This window comes from Electrona antarctica, assembly GCF_951216825.1.
Source record: "Electrona antarctica genome assembly, chromosome: 16".
NCBI classification, from domain to species: Eukaryota; Metazoa; Chordata; class Actinopteri; order Myctophiformes; family Myctophidae; genus Electrona; species Electrona antarctica.
In genome coordinates, this window is record NC_136797.1 from 31,466,046 (window position 1) to 31,490,139 (window position 24,094).

Genomic DNA, 24,094 nt, shown 5'->3' on the forward strand with positions numbered 1-24,094 from the left:
TGAGAACATAACGCTGAGGCGGCCCAATTAACGCCGGCTGCAACTGCACTGAGGTTTCCTGACTGAACTTGCTCTGCGCATGTCTGTGACAGCCGCGATGCTCATACGTCTAGTGCAGGGGTTCTCAACCCGTGGGTCGCGACCCCTCGGGGGGTCGCCAAATTATTTTAGGGGGTCCCCAAATTATTAAAAAAAAAAAAAAAAGATTAATTTTTTTATTTTATTTTCACTTTTTTTCAAAAATAGCAGACCTACAAGCTCGTAGCGCGCCACTCGGTGGCGCGCTATGAGCTTGTAGATCTGCTATTTTTCAATAGCTAAATTATAACAATGCTTAAAACACCAAAAGGGGTTCCCGCCCAAAATGGTTTAAGGTTATTGTAGCAGTCAATTTATATTGGGGGTCGGGAGGGGGCGGGGCGGGGGTCCAGAGACATTGCCAAAGCATTTCCGGGGGTCCCCGGCCAAAAACGTTGAGAACCCCTGGTCTAGTGGACGTAACTGCATACATTGAAGGAAAGTAAATGTTCTTCAAAATTGTACTTGAAGTACACTAAGTACAGAGTAAATGTACTCAGTTACTTAGTCATGAGCCATCTCAATACTATTTACTCTTTGAAAATGCACACACGCACACGCACGCACGCACATCCTCATTATTATATTGTCATATCCATTGTTTAGTTTCTGATTATTTTGTTGCCTGATAAAAGAACAGACTACATTATGTGAATAACTGTAGCTTCTTGAGATTAAAGTGCTTCTGTTTTGTTTGTTTGTTTGTTTGTTTGTTTGTTTGTTTGTTTAGGGTATCTGTCGGTCTACTGCATATTATCTCCATAGTTTGTTTTTGTATAGTCATACATTACAATAATAATACATACATTTTCTTCTGCTTATCTACAGTATAGAACTTTGTTCTGCTTACTAAAAGATACAGTGTGTGAGGGCGACTGTGGCTCAGGAGGTAGAGCAGGTCGTCCAATGATCCATGGGTCGGCGGTTCGAATCCCGGCTCCTCCTGTCTACATGTCGAAGTGTCCTTGGGCAAGACACTGAACCCCCAAATTGCTCCCGATGTGCTGGTTGGTACCTTGCATGGCTTCCGCCGCAATCAGTGTATGAATGGGTGAATGTAATGCACAATCTATGTAAAGCGCCTTGGATAAAGGCGCTATATAAATGCACCATTTTGTGTGTGTGTGTGTGTGTGTGTGTGTGTGTGTGTGTGTGTGTGTGTGTGTGTGTGTGTGTGTGTGTGTGTGTGTGTGTGTGTGTGTGTGTGTGTGTGTGTGTGTGTGTGTGTGTGTGTGTGTGTGTGTGTGTGTGTGTGTGAAATGTAATTCAGTCATTCTGGTGCATCTCCCTTCCTTTTACATTTCTGTCTGTTTTTCACTCACTCTGTATTTTATGGTTGTCTCTTGTCTCCTTTGAAGCTCTGGTCCTCAATCATTTTTGGCCTCGGATCTCCTTTTGAAAATGTGTTGTGCCAGGGACTCCCATTATGTAAGAGAAGATTTGTCATCATTTGTATTTTTTCTAAAATAAGAAAATTGTGACGCATCGAACATTGTGAGCTTGTGAATTGGCTATTTTCAAATGTGGAAATAAATAAGGCTTTTTAAGTGTTTAAACGGTTCCTCGTTTCTCTGGGGAAGACCTGGAACCCCTTCAAAGGACCCCACTTTATAGGAATACTTCGCCAGTTTTCAGCTGTTTATTTATTGTCTGAAGTGCAAACAAATAGCACCGGCTGTCCATCTTCTCAGTATCACTGCAGGATCTTGGCTTAGACCCATGGGCCCCACAATGCAAGCTTAGACCTGGGCCCCACAATGCAAGCTTAGACCCATGGGCCCCACAATGCAAGCTTAGACCCATGGGCCCCACAATGCAAGCTTAGACCCATGGGCCCCACAATGCAAAAACTACACTCTGCAGGATCTTGGCTTAGACCTGGGCCCCACAATGCAAAAAACTACGCTCTTGGCAAGTAGCGCTCCATATCGGTGAGAACAGTGGTTTCCAAAGTGGGGTCCGAGGATCCCCAGGGTTCCTTGAGGGAGTTCCAGGGGGTCCCAGCTAAATGATAGTTTAGAACCAAATGGACCCTTATGGGTCTGTAACTCTGAGAGTGTACAACGGGTCCATTTGGTTCCATTTGTACACTTATTATTTATATTTTACAATATAAATTGGAGTCTCAGAGATAGAAATGCCATTAAATGGGAGTCCGTAGACTAATGCATGTCAAACTGGGTGTCCTTGAAATTTAACGGGTTGAGAATCACTGCTAGAGCCGTAAAATCTTCTCTTATGCAGGGTCACTGGCATATCTCTTCAAATGGGGGTCCAAAGGCTAATTAGTGTCAATTTGGGGGTCCTTGACATGAAAAAGCTTGGGAACCACTGTCGTAGAGGACTATCATGTAGTACATACTGGTAGTTTGCAGTACAACTGTGAGAAGCACAGACTACATTGATTTATTTTCTCAGTCGGCGTATATCACAGTGACATGGTTCTGTCTGTCGGACAGTCCATCCTGTACCCTTATATACCACCGACCAAATGCTCAATCTGTCTTTCGGCTTAACGCCTTTAATTAAGGCATACAGCTGTAGCTGTGTCGTTAAATTATGAAGGTTATTTGCAATAACTAATAATCCCCTGTGGTTATTTGATTTTTTACATAATTCACAAATCCAGGTCAAGATCACTCTGTATTTCTATCCTCAAGCTAAGAAGTATCTCTCTCGCGCTCGCACTCGCGCTCTCTCTCTCTCTCTCTCTCCTCTCTCTCTCTCTCTCTCTCTCTCTCTCTCTCTCTCTCTCTCTCTCTCTCTCTCTCTCTCTCTCTCTCTCTCTCTCTCTCTCTCTCTCTCTCTCTCTCTCTCTCACACACATCCCCCGGCCTCCTCCTACTTTGTTCTGAATCTTCCATCTACACTCGATACAGTAGGCTATATAGCTGTTCACTAACATTATTGACATAATGCACAAATTAAATAAACAATGTATTGCAGAAGCAAAATTATTTCAGGCTTATTTTTCTGGAAGACTAAAGCACAATTTCTACTCTGCAGTCTGGTGGCAAGCACAAACATGGCATATGATTTGCGTAAGTAAATACATAAATAGATCGCTTTTCCAATGCATACATTCTTGAAACACTCAACAAAATGTAGCCTGCATTTGCAAATGTGCAGTGATTCCTGTTTGAAATCCAGCGTTTTAAGCGTCTCATCATTGCTCAGAGCAGGAGGCAGGAGGTGTTTTTGATCCCTCGGGAGATAATGGCCGACCCATATCATCTAACTAAGGCTTCCATGTACGTTAACTCCTAACCACAGGTTATGACAAAAGGAATCAGATGTTGCATTAATATCATTTGTACAGAGCCTTCTCATCCCAGAGCCTGACTTCAATTGAGTTTTTTAATAATGGCTCAGGTTTGCTGTCCTCCACCAGCTGTATAATAACGCTGTAACACCTGCGTTATTGCTGTATTGTTCCATAATGACATAATGGAAATTATGAGGTTTGCAGAAAGATATTTGTTCCGAGGACAGAAGAGAGGGGATGAATTAGGCATAGCAAAGATGTTTGTTTTCAAAAGCACTCTTCAGTTTACCTTTGCCTTCTACCTTTTTCATTTTATATTGCTCAGAGGAGAATTACAGGGAGAATTACATTGAACACAGCATTTAACTTCATGCTTTATTATCATTTTAATCTTTCAATTCTCTGGAGTGAAAGTGACAATATATCTCAGTAGAACAATGCCCATGAAATAACAATGAAATAACAAACCTGTGATTCTCTGATAACAATGTACAGGCATTTTATGCTGCAGCATATAGGTGCTTGTCATTGTTTGTGTTTTACTTGAAACTACTGAAATGAGGACAATAATTGTCTGTAATGGATTTTGTTTGGACAACTTAAAGATAGCCAATCTGCAAGCATCTGTAATTTTTGGCGAATGCCCCCCCCCCCCCCCCCGTTGTTACACCTTTCAATACTGGAACCCCTTTTTGTAACATTAGCTGTTGCTATTTATTTTATTTATTTTTTCAGAAAAAAACATGTGTTTGAGCAGAGTCCCTCTAGGCTCTATACTAGTGTAGTTTCTGTTTTCTTCTGTTACAGTGGGGAAAGCTTTCGCTGACAATAGCCGATCGACAAGCACACAACGCAACACATCTAGCAGATGCTGCTTTTGAAGTGTTTTTTAAAGCCATTTCCTTCCCATTCTCTTTACAGAGAGGAAGCTATGATGTCCACATACTTTGAGACGGTTGATGACCTCCTGGCATCCTTTGGGCCTGCGCGCGAATGCTCCAAGGACAACGGGGGCTGCAAGAAGAACTTCAAGTGTGTGTCTGACCGCCGGTTAGACTCAACTGGCTGCATGGTGAGTGAAAGTGTACAAGCTTCATGTACACAATAAACATGTTGATTTAACTCTGAGAGTGTACACATGTGACCAAATGGACCATAATGGTTGCAGTTGCACACTCTCTGTGTCTTACATCGTAGTTCATGTGGTGAGCTAGTCTTTTTCTTTTCCTTCATGTTATTGAGACCACCACACTTGCAGTCAATCCGGAACAAAGGATAAAGAAGGGCGTGACGGTGTAGCCAGTACTTTTGTAATAATAATAATCAAAAATGTAACTAATGACAAGTTTTCAAATATTATTGTAGTGTAGTAAAAGTACAATATTTGCCATTGAGATGTAGTGGAGTAGAAGTACATTTTTGAAAATTGGAAGTAGCCTATTCCAGTAAAGTAAGTAAATGGTAAATGGTAAATGGTGCATTTATATAGCGCCTTTATCCAAGGCGCTTTACATAGATTGTGCATTACATTCACCCATTCACACACACATTCATACACCGATTGCAGCGGAAGCCATGCAAGGTACCAACCAGCACATCGGGAGCAATTTGGCGTTCAGTGTCTTGCCCAAGGACACTTCGACATGTAGACAGGAGGAGCCGGGATTCGAACCGCCGACCCATGGATCATTGGACGACCTGCTCTACCTCCTGAGCCACAGCCGCCCTAAAGTGTACTCTGTTACTTTCCACCACTGCTCAGGACACATTACAATACAGCTCCTTTTTCACCCAAGGATCTCGTGTAATTTGCGTATTGTCTCACTTCACTTCTTCACTCTGGTCTCTGGTATAACCCCGCTAGGCTTTATGTGACATTCCCAGGCACTCAACAGTGTTTTATGATGTCCTTGGTTTTGATGAGCCAATATGATTTAGTGTCTTGGTGTTCCTCGGGGTCAAAAGGACTTGCAACCTTGTTGAACCGTTAGCTTTGCATATACCCTCATTATAAGATATCCATTACAGTTTTACTAACTAGGCTGAAGTAAGTGTAGACGTGACGCTGTGCCATCACTCAATGCAGGCATGGTGCTTAAACAGCAAGCACTCATGCAGAAAGATAGAATAAAACATGTTTGTTACCATAGTTTAATAAATTAGATTGGGAACGTGGGGTGACATTACACCTGGGGTAGCCGGGTGGTAGAGTAACAGTTTAAATTAATTTATTCCAGTTACCAGAGTATACTGTATATATCCAGACCTGCACACAGGCCAGTGCGCATGCGTTGTCAAAATTCATTCTGCGCTGTCAATCAAGCACCGGGAAGCGCTTCTGCGTACCAACAGCTGGGGCCGCCCAGAATGATTATTATGACCAGAATACTAGTACATTCTGTGGCGAGAGCATTTCCCACCGACTGCCACTCAAAGTGGCTACTGGCCAATCACAGCACGTCTTGCATAAGTGCACTGGCCATTGTGGCCAATCACAGCGCGTCCTTACTCAAACGAGGGAGGATTCCATGCTGCTTGCTGCTGGGAGGGGGACGGTTGACAGGAGGACAGGAGTTTACTACTGAGTAAATCTGACACAAATGGTTCGGCTTCTCCGTTTCAGATAGCACCGGCCACCGACTTTTTACGGGTACAGGTTTTAGTTCCGACATAGTGGAGTGGGAAGAGTTTAAAGCATTGCGGACTCAGGACTGGCACTGCTGCTGCACAACATGACGTTTATCAACACCGTGTCCCGACATACTGTCCCTTATTATCGTAAAGTCGGGTAGTGTACACTGTTTATTTTTGCACTGAGGAGCCAGGTGTGTCTGACTGTACGTCGCCTCGGCTAAAACAAAAGGGAAGCCTGACGTATGCTTCGCCGTACGATGTGTCGCATGTTAAGCTGATCTGCAAGCTCACAACGTGTCGCCTCCGCAACACGTTGTGTGATCTAGTAGATTTTTTATTTAAATAAAAAATAAAAAAAGTATCTAAATATTGCTTTGATGCTCATATTATCCTTAGGAAGTATTAAGTTGTTTTTATTAGAATATGCATTCCATAGGGCTGGACCACACATGGACCTAGAGGCAATTTGCAACTCTAGATTTTTTTTATAATGGGATGAATCTAGAGTTGCAATACCCTCCATTGACTCCCCACTCATCCAATAAATATCGTTTTGCTATAAGTTATTCATGCATCCCTCTTTTATCCATCCGGCGAGACGGGTGGCCGCATTTTGGAGCACCAAGTAACTTCTCCAGGTGCTCCTGAGTACTAGACCAAAAACGTTGTGTGCAGCCCTGTATATATCTACAGTTTAGTTAGGTTAGGTAGGACACACTTCACAGTAGATGTTGCTGTGATGTTTCTTGAACTTTATCTTATGCTTATCCAACAATGGTGGAAGCGCCACACGAAAGTTGATCTTGTATTTCAAACTGTCCAAGCATGTACACATCATGATGTATCATATCCTTCTAAACTAGAAGCTTATAAACAACCTAGGCTGAACATAGTTGAACATAGATAGGCTTGAACAATCATTTTCTGAGTTATTCCATGTTAAATAAACAGAATGAGTGAGATCACTTGATTCCGTGATTCCGATAAAGCAAGCGTTTATACTCCTGGACTCCTATCCTTTGATGTGCTAGTGTCGAAGTGCTAGTGCTAGCACTTCAATAACAACAGCGAACAAGAGAGGAGACATTGGCCACCCCTGTATTTGTGGCCATTGCAATTTAAACTAAATTGTCAGCAGCCAATGTAGAAGGATATAAGACATTATATAGGATATACATTTTGGACCAATATCAAACATTTCAAGAGTGTAAACATAGGGAATCACACTCCTTCCAATCGAAAGCCTTTTCAGCATGAAGTCATAATAATGGAGTGACGGATGAAGAGGGACTTTAAAGGATATTTAGAAAGTGCCTTACAGTATTAATTAAACTAGAAATACCGCATCAAGGTTATACAGTATTCCTCTGCCAAAGAGTTGCCTGTCCAGACTCTTATACTGTAGCATGTAGTGGAAACTTTGAAGGAATTTAATGAATGAAGTTGTTTGAGGTCTCACTCTCACTGACCTTGACCTTTTGATCACCTACTTATAATCAGTTCATCCTTGAGTCTAAGTGAACGTCTGTGGCACAGATGTGCACTTAGGGAATTTCATGACATTTGGCACAGACTGTGCCAAATGTCATGCAATTCCCTCCAGGCATTCCTGAGATATCATGTTCAGGAGGTTGGGGCGGACGGACAAGACTGACAACCCACCAGCGGAGCCATAAAAAATAGTCTAGAACCTAAGTCGTAAGTGGAACTCAAATTGAAAAAAATGGTAAATGGTGCCTTTACATGGCATCTTTATCCACAGTGCTTTACAATGTGCATTACATTGACATTAACACACGTTCACACACCGACAGCATGCAATGTACCAACATGCAATTAGGGGTTCAGCGCAGTAAAAAAAAAAAACAACAAAACTAAGCTATGATGACAAAAAAAACTATGACTAAAGATACTGACTAAAATGTTAAAGAGGTAGTGGAGAAGAGATCATTTTATGCTTGGTTGCATGCCGGTTGTTACGGTCTGAAAATAGCAGATCTACAAGCCCACAATGCGTCGTGCTGTGACACGTTGTGAGCTTGTAGATCTGCTATTTTCAGCATGCAACCAAGTGTAAAATCTGCCATGACAACGGCATCGAGTCCCGCAAAAATGCATTGTTGTCGACAAAAAACAACTGTAGATTTAGTCGACTAAAATCGTTTGATATTTAGTCGACTGGAACTAGAGTACTAGACTAACACTAGAACATTCCAGATGACTAAAATGTGACAAAAACTAAATGGAAACTATTCAAGAGACTATGACTAAAACTAAAATCTAAATGTCGCTCATTAACAGCGGTTGTATTTGTTGTTCGAGTGCTCGCTGTATACCCGTTGTCATGGCATGGACATAAATGTGCATGAATGAGAGAAGTTCTCTCATTCAATTATTACTGTTGTTCTCTCAGAGAACAACAGTAATAATTTGTAGCTTAAATTGGTATAGCAGCACAAACCTTGTAAATCTGTGAAGCCAATAGTTAAATTGGCCAATCTGTGAAGTGTTTCTTGAAATGCATATTGCATATGCAAAATATTTTAAAGAATTTGGATGTGTAACCATCCAGTCCTCGAGATATGACTCTTTGCATAATCCTAATGGATCCTACAATCTCTACAATACAAATGATGCCCTCCAACGCTAATCCCAGCTAAATCTACTCTAGGGATACCAAGATGATGAAAACAAAGGTCTAAGGCTGCCACACATCATGGAGGCTCTGATGTGTAAAGGGAAGAGGAGGAGTAGTGATGAAAACGTGAATTTATTGTGCTTTAAACCTTGTTCATCACTTGTTTCAGCTATATTGATTGGCAGTCCTCTGACATGATTGATGCTCTAAAGATGTCCCAGCCTTATTTCCATGCGATTAGGAGCTGTGCATAGAATTTCAAATGACATTCTCATGTTGAGAGATGATTGGATTCCATTTAAGTGATTTTTTAAGTGGTTTTCGTGTTAAATAGCTCTATAATTCTGATAGTAATCATTGCTATAGAGTATATTATGTTCAGTAACAGGAGTCTCCTTTCTCTCCAGCTCTTCAGTAAACAAAAAATCATTTTCAGGTCAGGAGACCAATTACAGTATATCCAATTAGGAGAGAGAACTCACACAGGATACATGATAAACAAGTGCATTTTGAAGTGATGAAACAAATAAATAAGCAGACACAAATGGAAATGTAAAAATGTAAAATTGGCAACCCACCTGAAAATGCATTTTCTGTTTATTAACACCCTGAGCGCACAGGACGATGTCCTCCGCCATTTAAATTAGTAACACCCAGCGCCCAGGATGGATACTGGTTCCAACTTTCCAAATATTATCTGTCAACTGACTAAGGGGCGATTCATACTCCTATTTTACCGCTGTAGTGCCGAAAGTATTTTGGCTTCGGCTCGTCAGAAATTTTCAGTAGCACCGAAGAGTCGACTTTAGGACGGTACCCGCCCCCCCGAACCTCAAATGACGTCATATTGTAGGCTCTACAGAGCCGAACCGACTTTTACTCGGCTCTAAAATAGGAGTATGAATCGCGCCTAAGGTGTTCAGTATCTGCTGTGGTGTACTGTATGAATATAATCCGGCCGGCGGCCGCTTAAGTGACTTTCATCGACTCCCAATATAATATAATAAAACATTTACAAAAGGTTCTTTGGAAAGAAGCAGACTTTATGGGCGATGATTGGGCACTGCACCAGGAATGTGTCAAAGAAAGACAAAAAACAAACTTTTCATCAATAAAGAAATCTATTTGTGGAAATGTCTGTATTGGCTGGAGATAAGAAAGAATAACCTTATGAGTGCAGACTTACCATACGGTATATCACCATACAGTATGTCTTAATAAAATCTTTAACGCATTAAGGACTGGTGCCGATTCTTAAAACGCCTTCTAAATACTGAACTAAGTTTTCTGAAAGTTTTCAAATATGGATAAAAAACTTTACAAAAAATGTAATGCTGCTAATATACTGTACATAGCAACAAGAACCCCAAAATGGATTCCCGTCCTGAAGGGGTAAAACACCAAAAGGGGTTCCCGCCTAGAATGGGTTGATAATTGTCCATTCTAGAGGAGCTACGATGTAAATGTGAATGTGTTTCCACCTAAAATGTGGTGATGCGTATCCACTATCGAGCATAAATATTGTTAAAAAATAATGGGAGTATAATTGACCAAATATAATGAAATAACGGCATGTGGAGTCCATGCTTGACATTTTTCTACTTGGGTGATTAGGATAGCTACCCTCCTCGTCTTCAAGCCCAAAATGTAATGATGCAGTATGCTTATTACCGTATATACATCCTCCACTCCATCTTGATTGGTGAGCAGTGCAAAGATGAGTCTTTTGGAGGAAGAGAGAGTGACAGAGAACAACAGAGATGTGTTTGGGTGAGCTGTGGCGGTGGGTGTCTTACCACCGTGGCGTGACGTTATGTTGTAGTTTTACCACCGCGGCGTGACGTTAGGTTGTAGTTTTACCACCGCGGCGTGACGTTAGGTTGTAGTTTTACCACCGCGGCGTGACGTTAGGTTGTAGTTTTACCACCGCGGCGTGACGTTAGGTTGTAGTTTTACCACCGTGGCGTGACGTTAGGTTGTAGTTTTACCACCGTGGCGTGACTTTAGGTTGTAGTTTTACCACCGTGGCGTGACGTTAGGTTGTAGTTTTACCACCGCGGCGTGACGTTAGGTTGTAGTTTTACCACCGCGGCGTGACGTTATGTTGTAGTTTTACCACAGTGGCGTGACGTTATGTTGTAGTTTTACCACCGTGGCGTGACGTTATGTTGTAGTTTTACCACCGTGGCGTGACGTTATGTTGTAGTTTTACCAGCGCGGCGTGACGTTATGTTGTAGTTTTACCACCGTGGCGTGACGTTATGTTGTAGTTTTACCACCGTGGCGTGACGTTATGTTGTAGTTTTACCACCGTGGCGTGACGTTATGTTGTAGTTTTACCACCGTGGCGTGACGTTATGTTGTAGTTTTACCACCGCGGCATGACGTTATGTTGTAGTTTTACCACCGTGGCGTGACGTTATGTTGTAGTTTTACCACCGTGGCGTGACGTTAGGTTGTAGTTTTACCACCGTGGCGTGACGTTATGTTGTAGTTTTACCACCGTGGCGTGACGTTATGTTGTAGTTTTACCACCGCGGCGTGACGTTATGTTGTAGTTTTACCACCGTGGCGTGACGTTAGGTTGTAGTTTTACCACCGCGGCGTGACGTTAGGTTGTAGTTTTACCACCGCGGCGTGACGTTATGTTGTAGTTTTACCACCGTGGCGTGACGTTATGTTGTAGTTTTACCACCGTGGCGTGACGTTATGTTGTAGTTTTACCACCGTGGCGTGACGTTATGTTGTAGTTTTACCACCGCGGCGTGACGTTATGTTGTAGTTTTACCACCGTGGCGTGACGTTAGGTTGTAGTTTTTACCACCGTGGCGTGACGTTATGTTGTAGTTTTACCACCGTGGCGTGACGTTATGTTGTAGTTTTACCACCGTGGCGTGACGTTATGTTGTAGTTTTACCACCGTGGCGTGACGTTATGTTGTAGTTTTACCACCGTGGCGTGACGTTATGTTGTAGTTTTACCACCGTGGCGTGACGTTATGTTGTAGTTTTACCACCGTGGCGTGACGTTATGTTGTAGTTTTACCACCGTGGCGTGACGTTATGTTGTAGTTTTACCACCGTGGCGTGACGTTATGTTGTAGTTTTACCACCGTGGCGTGACGTTATGTTGTAGTTTTACCACCGTGGCGTGATGTTATGTTGTAGTTTTACCACCGTGGCGTGACGTTATGTTGTAGTTTTCGGTGGTCACCTTAACACCTAAAACTGGAGTATTAATAGGCCTTAAAGGACCACTTCACCACTTTTCAACATCTCTTCATATAATTGGTCCTCACTAATGTTCATGATAAAACACCACCATTTTTTCCTACTCAGTCTGTGTCTCATAGGAGGGCTTTGGGCAGTTCGGACACCCGTCCACCAGTGACATCATCATTAGGCAGATTTCTTTTTAAACAAGATTTGTTTTCAAATATATTTATATTTTTATTATCGTGAGAACGATGGCTTCAACTTTTGCATTGCAACTTTTCAGGAAAAGAAAGCCTGCCGTTTCTATTAGCTTGGATTCACCAACCCGTCACTGGTGGACGGGTTTCTGAACTGCCCACAGCCTTCCAATGAGACACAGACTGAGTAGGAAAAATGTGTGGTATTTTATCATGTACATTAGTTAGGACCAATTATAGGAAGAGAAGTTGAAAAGTGGTGAAGTGGTCCTTTAAGATGTGAACATGCTTTACTATCACTGAGGAATGATCAAATATGACTCCCTTAAGTATCACATGTAGCAGGAGGACACTCTTTTGATAGTTTTACAAGTGCAGTATAAATGTCGCTTGCTTCACATGTCCGACTTTGATTCATGTGCCCTAGTTTCATTTTAGATGGAGTGTTGTAAACTTCAATGCAAGGGAGGTTTACGTCTGGCAGATTTACAAGTAGAAGGCGATGGGGAACTTTTGATGCCAGACATTTGACAGGAGTTTGGGGCGGACTTACGTCGTAAACCAATTAAATTGATGAGATAGCTGGGATTGCTGGGTGATGGATGGGTGAATCGTTAGGGGGTTGGATGGTGCTGTAATTTGACCGGCCTTTAGGCTGTTTGTCACTACCAATCAAAGCCAAACACTGATACTGCAATTTCCTTGTTTTCATTCCTGCCGTTTCTCCCTCTGTCACCATTTAGAGACCAACAGTGCAATAACGTTCTCTCACATTCACAGCACCGTCCCGGTGATAAGACTCTTCTTTGTCCTCTCGCTCAGGAGAATGCACTCACAAATGTTGTTTTTCATGCCAACAGGGAGACAGTGATGTATAAAATATAGGTCTAGACTTTTCTTTTTCATTTCTCCTTACACAAGAAAAGGCCTTTATCTTGAATTGTATACAGTGAGTGAGTCACAGTTTTCATTCCATTGCCTTCGATGACAAATGTTCAGCATTTCTATAGAGGCTTTTATCAAAGGCACTTTACAATGTGCATTGCATTCACCCATTCACGCGACGATGGCAGAGGCATCCATCATGCAAAGAGGAGCCGGGAGTTGACCCCAGGATCGTACCCGGAAACATACCGGTCCTAAACAACTGCTCTGCCGCTTGTGCATGACTATTGACTACACAGTTGATACATTTGTGTGAGTACGTCTGTAATCCACGTAACTCGGGAACCATTCGTACCACCGACTTAAATTTCGACACACGCGTTCCACCCCACCACAGGGGCTGCAGTGCCCGGTGTCGAGTCGGTCGCACCCACGGTTGTCCAGAACCACCCCAAAAAGGTCTCTGCCCGGGCTCTGACAGGGGCCCCCTGCCCAGTGTTCATATAATGGAGCTGGCCTGTTGTGACATCATTCTGACGAATATGGGCATAAAAGGGACACAGACATAATATCTGGGTGGGGCATGCATTTCCAACTTGCATAGTTCCAAGTAGGCCAATGCCCAACGGGCACCACTGTATAGACTCCAACGGGCACCGCTGTATAGACTCCAACGGGCACCGCTGTATAGACTCCAACGGGCACCGCTGTATAGACTCCAACGGGCACCGCTGTATAGACTCCAACGGGCACCGCTGTATAGACTCCAACGGGCACCGCTGTATAGACTCCAACGGGCACCGCTGTATAGACTCCAACGGGCACCGCTGTATAGACTCCAACGGGCACCGCTGTATAGACTCCAACGGGCACCGCTGTATGGACTCCAACGGGCACCGCTGTATGGACTCCAACGGGCACCGCTGTATAGACTCCAACGGGCACCGCTGTATAGACTCCAACGGGCACCGCTGTATAGACTCCAACGGGCACCGCTGTATAGACTCCAACGGGCACCGCTGTATAGACTCCAACGGGCACCGCTGTATAGACTCCAACAGGCACCGCTGTATAGACTCCAACAGGCACCGCTGTATAGACTCCAACAGGCACCGCTGTATAGACTCCAACGGGCACCGCTGTATAGACTCCAACGGGCACCGCTGTATAGACTCCAACGGGCACCGCTGTATAGACTCCAACAGGCACCGCTGTATAGACTCCAACGGGCACCGCTGTATAGACTCCAACGGGCACCGCTGTATAGACTCCAACAGGCACCGCTGTATAGACTCCAACGGGCACCGCTGTATAGACTCCAACGGGCACCGCTGTATAGACTCCAACGGGCACCGCTGTATAGACTCCAACGGGCACCGCTGTATAGACTCCAACGGGCACCACTGTATAGACTCCAACGGGCACCGCTCTATAAATGCACCACGTCTCTGTGTCTGTACTCCACGTAACTCGAGAAACGTTCGCCCCACCGACTTCACGCATTCGCCCCACCGACACACGCATTCCACACCACCACAGGGAGTGCAGTGCCCGGCCTTGCCCAGACATAATAACTGGGTGGGGCATGCATTTCCAACTTGCATCGTTCCAAGTAGGCCGGTGCCCGTTGGGCACCGCTCTAGTTATATAAAATACTAAATAGCAGATGTACAAGCTCATAGTGTGTCATCTGCTATTCATGAACAATCATGAAAATGTGCATATTTTTGAATATGTATGTTTTTAAAGCAAACATTTTTAACTGAAATATTTGCTTCTGCCGGTCCCTGGAACAAAATGTTTTGAGATGGGGCGGGGATTTCATCGGCCATATACGTATCATTTGGGGGCGCCTTTTCATGAAAAAGTTTGAGAACCACTGATACAGAATCATACGTTTTCCATAAAACTTGTTAGGATTTAGAAGTAATTTGTAGAACGGGCCTCAGGTCTTAAATAGTTACACAGACATGCTAATGTAACTCTGAGACCCATTTGGGTATCAGTTATTTATTTATTTTCCTATTGAGTAGCGAGCGTGCCTGTAGGTATAGATTCTTTATAACCGGTCCCCATAGAAAAAATAATCATAAGTATTCTACTTACGCACTCACACTGGGTTGAACCCTGTATGTTTTACATCCCACTGTTCCCATGACAACTCAGATTAATCAACCTGAGTCATATTCCCAAACATACATCAGAGCCAGCATCGTCTCCACTAAACGCATGGCATATTATTAGTAGCTCGGAGGGGCTTTGACTTATGACTAAGTCATAAAATTTGAGATGTGCTAGCACTTTGCTTTTTTTATTATTAATCACCGGGCGAAGAAGATATGTCTTACTCATGTTCATTAGATAAAATGAGGCAGCTTGTGCCCTTGTGTGACTCCGGGTTCATGTTAATAGATGGTGGAAAGTGGCCAAGTACATTTACTCGAGTACTGCACTGTACTTAAAGTACAAAGTTGAGGTACTTTATAGTTTATTATACTCTCACCCCACTACACCTGAGTCACAAAGTACTGTGCTTTTTACCCCACCGCATTTATCTGCTAGCTTTACTAGTTACTTTGCAGATTACATTATTATAAAATGCACATTAGCCACTGATGGACAATGTTATGCTTCGGTTATAGTTAAACATTGAGTTATAATTTAGCTATTGAAAAATAGCAGATCTACAAGTTCATAGCGCGCCACCGAGTGGCGCGCTATGAACTTGTAGGTCTGCTATTTTTGAAAAATCGTTAAAATGTGCCTCAAATCTTTCCGAAAATTGTCATGATTTAGAAAACATTTTTTTTTAAATTTCGACGTCAGGCCTGAATGGGTTAAAAAGGAAACGATGCATAATCAAAAGGAACAGCGATGCGCTGTGAGCTCATAGAGACATAGATCATGGTGTTTGGATGCCAATATGTTTGCTTGTAACGGAGCATTTCTCCATTGTGGTATGCTACTGGTGTGCTATGTTTTACTTACGTAAAACATCATGCGAGTACATCTTCCACCAGCGTGTGCGGGGGGGGGGGGAACAGGTCAGAGGTCGTCTGCCACTTCGCTAAGAGGGAAAGAGGAGCCCATGAGAAATTAGAATTGGTTGTTTCACTAAAGCCTGTGTACGTACGTGCGTACTTTGGACACTAAACCTTACCTGAAATTACTCTTCAGTCAGTGCCATATGACTTTATAGCCATACCACGTCGTCGGCGTTTTAATGAACAATGAAAGAATATTCTACATTTCACTGAGGGAGTTGGACATATTATATTTCACAGATGTGTTTTTTGTTTAGTATGCCCACCACCTCCCCCCACCAAACAATGATAATGTGTTTTAAATAATATTTAAAATGCATCCCAGCCGTATCATTATTTTTACGTAAAATTATGTGATGAATAACAAGCGTGTGTGATGAGGGCTAGGCGCCTGACCTGCTCTGAGTGTGATGATTACCATGATTATGAGCAGGGGGAGAGAGAGAGAGGGTCATGATTATGAGCAGGGGGAGAGAGAGAGAGGGTCATGATTATGAGCAGGGGGAGAGAGAGAGAGAGGGTCATGATTATGAGCAGGGGGAGAGAGAGAGAGGGTCATGATTATGAGCAGGGGGAGAGAGAGAGAGGGTCATGATTATGAGCAGGGGGAGAGCGAGAGAGGGTCATGATTATGAGCAGGGGGAGAGCGAGAGAGGGTCATGATTATGAGCAGGGGGGAGAGAGAGAGAGGGTCATGATTATGAGCAGGGGGGAGAGAGAGAGGGTCATGATTATGAGCAGGGGGGAGAGAGAGAGAGGGTCATGATTATGAGCAGGGGGAGAGAGAGAGGGTCATGATTATGAGCAGGGGGGAGAGAGAGAGAGGGTCATGATTATGAGCAGGGAGAGAGAGAGAGAGGGTCATGATTATGAGCAGGGAGAGAGAGAGAGAGGGTCATGATTATGAGCAGGGGGAGAGAGAGAGAGGGTCATGATTATGAGCAGGGAGAGAGAGAGAGAGGGTCATGATTATGAGCAGGGAGAGAGAGAGGGTCATGATTATGAGCAGGGGGAGAGAGAGAGAGGGTCATGATTATGAGCAGGGAGAGAGAGAGAGAGAGAGAGGGTCATGATTATGAGCAGGGAGAGAGAGAGAGAGGGTCATGATTATGAGCAGGGGGAGAGAGAGAGAGGGTCATGATTATGAGCAGGGGGAGAGAGAGGGGGTCATGATTATGAGCAGGGGGAGAGAGAGAGGGTCATGATTATGAGCAGGGGGAGAGAGAGAGAGGGTCATGATTATGAGCAGGGGGAGAGAGAGAGAGAGGGTCATGATTATGAGCAGGGGGAGAGAGAGAGAGGGTCATGATTATGAGCAGGGGGAGAGAGAGAGAGGGTCATGATTATGAGCAGGGGGAGAGAGAGAGGGTCATGATTATGAGCAGGGAGAGAGAGAGAGAGGGTCATGATTATGAGCAGGGGGAGAGAGAGAGGGGGTCATGATTATGAGCAGGGGGAGAGAGAGAGAGAGGGTCATGATTATGAGCAGGGGGAGGGAGAGAGGGTCATGATTATGAGCAGGGGGAGAGAGAGAGAGAGGGTCATGATTATGAGCAGGGGGAGAGAGAGAGAGAGGGTCATGATTATGAGCAGGGGGAGAGAGAGAGAGGGTCATGATTATGAGCAGGGGGAGAGAGAGAGAGGGTCATGTGGATTCCTGATGCTACTGTGGCTGTGCTCCTGGCTACCACGTCCAGGGAATTTTTATACGGTAATTCATGGAGATATCAGATATCAGACCCAAGAAACGCGGCGTGAGGCGATGCGTTTGGAGCCATTCTTCCTATAGACCAGGGGTAGGCGATGCGTTTGGAGCCATTCTTCCTATAGACCAGGGTCTTCCCATAGACCAGGGGTAGGCAACCTTAGGCACCAGTCCAACATTGGCACAAAGGAGGGTGATTACTGGCACACTGGCAAGTGTGTGAGAGAGTATTTTTGGTTTTAAATAAACTATTTAAAAATAAAATGCAGTCAAATAAGTCCCTCACATTTGTGTGTAAATTACATCCTGCATTCTACATTCATTAAAACTGAACTCTGTTATTGCCCTGAGTCTAATGATCATTATAACAACGTGAAAGAAAATATTTAAAAAGAAGGAAAAAGTTTATATTTGTGGACAATCAAAATATGTTGGAATTTTTCACGTGGTGTCATTATAATTAATTAATGTTGATATGGCACACTGACAATCTAGAAAATAAAAACATGAATTTGCTCTATGCGTGTATCCATTACTGATTCCGGTTCAGCTTTCCCCTAGCTTCCCTTGATTGGGTGCGACATCTTATTTAAACTGGAAATGCATACACAATGCAAGTCCCTGCGACATGCTGACGTAATATCTTTGGGGTGAACTTGTACATCATGGCTGGGGCTTTGGCCATGCTGCCAGCATGGCTGCCCTTTAGGGCCACATGTCTAGGGATCCATTGGTTAAAGTTCCATTGATTCCGAAGGGATCAATTGGTTCCCAAGGCTACTTACCGTACATGTGAACTCGGCTGCCGTACCAATCAAACGAAGCTCTTGGAAATTGCCATGATTCTCCACAAATTGCACAAAGACTGGCTGATAGAGCAGCGAAGAAAAACTATTTTACAGTTGTTTTTTTTGCGAGGAACAAGAGAAACAGCAGTTGATGTTGTCAGAGTCAATATACATTCTTCTTTTAAATTTGATCGATTCAGAGGACTCAAGTTAAAAACGAACGACTGAATTTTTTAAAAAGCATGACCACCCCCTGTTTTTCTTCAGCGTACTCGTACATTTTGAATGGACTTGCAGAAATCTTGTATCTCAATATTTCATCTTTTTATGTTTTTTTTCCCCCCTATTTTATACCTTGTTGCAAAAATAGCAGATCTACTGTACAAGCTCACGACTTGTCACGATGTGCCACACTGTGAACATGTAGATCGTCTATCTTTGCTTCTTTTATTTAACATTTTGATTCATCAAGAAACCACTTTGGACATACACGGTTTCCCGCCCGACAGAAAGAAGTTTCTGTCTGTTGTTTCTAATCTCCTCTGAACCAGATACCTGCTGACTTAATATGTTCAGCTTATCCTTGTGGATGACATTGAATTGTGCTATTATCTTTCATGTTTTATGGGAACCAGCAAAACCAAGAAACGGCCCAGAACTGTGAGAGAAATAATGTGCGAGGAAGAAATGTCAGACAAATGACTTCCAGCATTACGAGTAACATTGATTTTACAGTGATAAATTGCAAATGAGAGTACATTTGGAATATAACGGAGATGGTATAATACACTGGTCAGACCGAGATAACTTTTCTTCCTCAAAAATACACCAAAAACTAACAAAGGATGTAATGTGAATAATGTGTGTTCCGCTAGGTGGTGAATATATAGAGGAGGATCCTAGAACAATATGTTCACAACCAATAGTTGGTTATTCACAGTATCATTGAGTGTGTCGTCTGAATGGTGTGCACTGCAGGCCTTTTCAAGGACACTATAAGAGGATGAGTTAATTCACTGATAAAAAACAATCTGCTTTAGACTTTTTTTTATGTGAAAGCTAATCCTTTTAAGTGTTGCCCTCTCTCCCAAGCTCTTATTTCTGATGGCTTTGGAAATAAAGGGGATGGAGCTTCAGCCTTGTAAAGTTTTCCATTTCGGTAGAGAAGAGCTAACGTGATTCTTATTGGACACACACGGACACACACAGACACACACGGTAGCTCTGAAATCCGATTTAGTTCAGTTCATTTACCTAAATGAACTGCAATGAGCCAAAATTACGTCCAAGAAGATTTATAAATACTACCAGTAAAATATTGATCTTTACTTACGTTCTCTGTAGTTTTCCAATTAGTATGCACGCCAAGCAAATCGTTATCATTTGAAAGATTGGTGTGCTGAGCATCATGGCATTTTAGTATTTGATGCTATTTTCATGTTGCTGCATTTCCACCAGTGTTTGGAAATAGTGTCTGCCTGTTGATAAGTGTTTATTTGGCTTTGTTCTGGACTGCAGGCAGGTCCAGTATTTAGGACTGACTGTCTCCAGCAGTGGTGCATGGTCACTAACTACTGTTAAGTACATACATTTACGGCAGTGGCTCAGGTGGTTTCAGGTTTGATCCCTGCTTCCTCCTGGTCTAAGTGTCCTTGAGCTCTTAAGACACTGAACCCCTAACAGCTCCCGGTGAGCAGGTTGGTGCTCTGTGTGTGTGTGTGTGTGTGTGTGTGTGTGTGTGTGTGTGTGTGTGTGTGTGTGTGTGTGTGTGTGTGTGTGTGTGTGTGTGTGTGTGGTGTGTGGTGTGTGGTGTGTGTGTGTGTGTGTGTGGTATACTGTATGTGGGTGACGGTGTACAGTACGTGGGTGCGAATGTACGTGTGTGCACGCGTCATGAGAACAGGATTTTTACAATCTTCAGAAAATATAGCACAGCATGGATTATACATAAAAACGTAATTGTAGTGTTGATTTAAACTTAAAATAACTAATTACAGACAACAGGCTAATCTACAAACTCACAACGGTTGTAACGTTGTAGATTAGCCGGTAGTTTTGGGTGAGTGACATGCTTCTGACACTCACTCTGAATGTCTATTTAGTGTCTATTTTTGTCCTACACAAACATTAAATTCCCATTGACAATGAATGGCGATGTTTTTATAAAACTACAACACTGACGTAAACGTCCACTGTATCTCAAACTTCCAAAATACTGGCCATCAGCACGGGTCATTAATGCCTTAATGTGGCAACCTTGCATGGCCCAATGACCCCTGTTTACAACACCCTGTTTTCCTTTATTGACATGTTCTCATTTTCCGAGTCACCACCTTGACATCGCAGTTGTGGTTTTATCACCATTGCTTATCGCTCCATTAAAGGATAAATAGTATGTCGTAAAGCTGCTTTATGACGTGGTACACTGATGTCAGCCTCTCGTCAATGATAGAGAATAGTCAATAAACACAACAGGGCTTTATGGCTGAGGGCCGTTATATCTCATTATTTATATTTTTCAAAACACAATGAAATTCATTGTCTGTGGCTATGCATTGCAGTAGGCTATGTTATAATTCAGCCAGCAAGTGTTGTGTTTGTGTCTTCTCTGTAGAAGGGCATATTACTGTATGTTGGATTAACTCAATTCTCAAACTCAATTTCGTGTTTCCATCCTTGTGAATGCGTTTCTGAACGTGTTTGTGAATGTGTTTCTTGTGAATGCGTTTCTTTTTTAGCTCATTATTTTGAATTAAATTAACCCAAATCCAAAGCTCAGCATAAATGACACAATAGAAATATCCTTTGGTAAACATCATTTCAAATTCAGAGAAACTTTGCATAGACTAGTGTACATTCAAGAATAGGCTATTATTGTGAAATCAGTTTGCAGTAATACATAAATAAATAAAACATTCTGTGGAAGAGAGTTTTATAACAGACACTCATTCATTCATCCAATGTTCAACTCTAAACTCTTTCACTCTTGTTTCCTTACAATAGTTGTATAGACATTTAATTGTACAACATATATACTGCTGCAAGATCAATATGGAATGTATATTTTATAACGCTGTAGCAGGATGTGAAAGCTTGTCCAAGGGGAAGATGTGACTCACTCTGCATGTCCATTTTTCACAACTGAAGAATAACCTTTTCCCTATGTTAACGTATCGAGAGGATGTGAAATATGAATGCGGTTCATAATTGCTTGTCGTCTTTGCTTGGAGATACAGTAGGTGCGATATAAAAGCATAAAAGTTGTTAGGCTGAATACTTGAATAACACGCCATTGAAATTCCGTAACGAAAAGGACTTTAAAAAGACCCGTGCCTAAATTGTTAATCGATTCTAAGTGTGCCCTTTAAGTCCCCGCAAAGGTGACGATAATATTGATGAAAAAATATATATATAACAACTCAATTTGTTCAAAGGTTAGCTGGTATACTCGGGCTTGAAAGTAATTTCCCCCACACTTGTTTAAAAAGCGTTTCCTATTTTGTATTCCAGAGAAGACGGAGCGAGCACAGTCTATCGCTCCAATTGTCAGCATGAAAAATGAGCATCCCCACATAGTTCAGCACATGTCTCTCTCTGTAGTTTTTACTCTTTATTGTGTGAGCTGAAAACTTTTAGCTATTGTCCAGATTGAGTTATTTTATGTATACATAGGCTACTGTACAGTACATACATACATACATACATACATACATGCATACATACATACATGCATGCATGTGCATGCATGCATGCATGCATGCATGCACATGCATGGCATGCGTGCATGCGTGGCATGTGTGCATGCGTGTGCATGTACACATGCATACACATGCCCTCTCCAGGACCCCTTAGGGGGTCCCCACACTTCATGTTGAGAACCTAGTTATACTTAGAGGATTATTTTGTGAGTTGAACGTATTTTATCAGATTCTCATAGTTGTCAGAAATACTACAGCTTTAAATCCATTTACTGAATTGTTCCTTCCGAGCAGTGCTCCTCCCGAGCTGTCCAAAAAGCAAAATTAATAGCTAATGCATCTGCAAAAAAGAAAAGAAAAAAATAATAGGAAATTTATTTCACATGAAGCTCATGCTGAGGTCTTGAAGACGTCCCTCGTTTCTGTGGATCATCTCATTACCGCCCCTCAGCTGGGGAGATGTGAGACACGTCATTCTTGTGATTGCTAATTTCTGCTTATAGCAAATGCCGTGACTAAATTATAAGACAGGCTGCGGCTTTTTTGTGCCTTCCCATTTTTAATGGTTAGCTCTTAAGTGTACCACATGTTGTCTGAGGCGTCCAAATAGCTTTTCATCACTGTGCACATGACTGGATGTTATAAAGTCGAGCTGCTATTCTGCATATTGTGTTCTATGGCCCCTGTCACTGTAAAGTTTCCATTTGGCGTAATTGTAAAGAAGGTGAGGGGGGAAAAAAAGCTACTTGCAGATTTTCCGCACTACAAAGCAAATGGTATGATAAAAAGCCTGTGTCTTAAAAGTCGTACAATTGTTATGGACAATTACTTGATTGGACTCGAGCAAAATCTACAAGAAAGGCAGAAATCATTGGTCCCTGCTGTGAATGAATACCCATTTCCAGATATGTGTCATAGTAAGCGTATGTTTCATAAAAGGAAACCGAAAGACAGCAACACATAAGAAGTGAATCAAAAGTGTCTATATTGCTGTATGAAGCCCCTGTCACATTATAGCAGCAGAAATGTTGGAGTTTCACAAGTTTGTCTGAAAGCACATGCCGCAGGAGTGTGGAGGTGGTGATATTCAGTGGGTATTGATGCAGGGGGCAGCCATAACATCAATGTTCCGTCTGATCTGCTTCCATTGATGTGTAGCTGTTATTGAAAATAGTTTGGGCAGCAGTTTTTACTGTTTTGACATGGTCATATCAATTGAAAACATGTCGACCATCCATGCAGTTTCATGATTTATGGTTTAATTGAATTTACCATTATAGTATGAAAGCGGCTAAACCTAGTGTTCCTGTACTGGCCGGGGAAAGCATTTGGGCGAAAGTAGAAGATCGACAAGCTCACAAACTTGACGCATTGCAGGACTTGGACTACCCACATGGCCCACCATGGAGCCCTAGGCCCACAGGTTGGACTACCCACATGGCCCACCATGGAGCCCTAGGCCCACAGGTTGGACTACCCACATGGCCCACCATGGAGCCCTAGGCCCACAGGTTGGACTACCCACATGGCCCACCATGGAGCCCTAGGCCCACAGGTTGGACTACCCACATGGCCCACCATGGAGCCCTAGGCCCACAGGTTGGACTACCCACATGGCCCACCATGGAGCCCTAGGCCCACAGGTTGGACTACCCTCATGGCCTACCATGGAGCCCTAGGCCCACAGGTTGGACTACCCTCATGGCCCACCATGGAGCCCTAGGCCCACAGGTTGGACTACCCTCATGGCCCACCATGGAGCCCTAGGCCCACAGGTTGGACTACCCTCATGGCCCACCATGGAGCCCTAGGCCCACAGGTTGGACTACCCTCATGGCCCACCAAGGAGCCCTAGGCCCACAGGTTGGACTACCCTCATGGCCCACCATGGAGCCCTAGGCCCACAGGTTGGACTACCCTCATGGCCCACCATGGAGCCCTAGGCCC

At 43.2% G+C, this 24,094-nt stretch overlaps 1 protein-coding gene across 2 annotated transcripts in view; it reads left to right on the forward strand.

The window, feature by feature from the left end:
• The window catches only part of astn2 (astrotactin 2), a 530,329-nt gene that overhangs the window by 317,198 nt on the left and 189,037 nt on the right, over positions 1-24,094 (forward strand). For both annotated transcript variants that reach the window (XM_079524726.1, XM_079524727.1), the window contains exon 11: positions 4,265-4,415. In XM_079524726.1, coding sequence (XP_079380852.1) covers positions 4,265-4,415 — 151 coding nt within the window. The remainder of the gene's footprint in view (positions 1-4,264; positions 4,416-24,094) is intronic.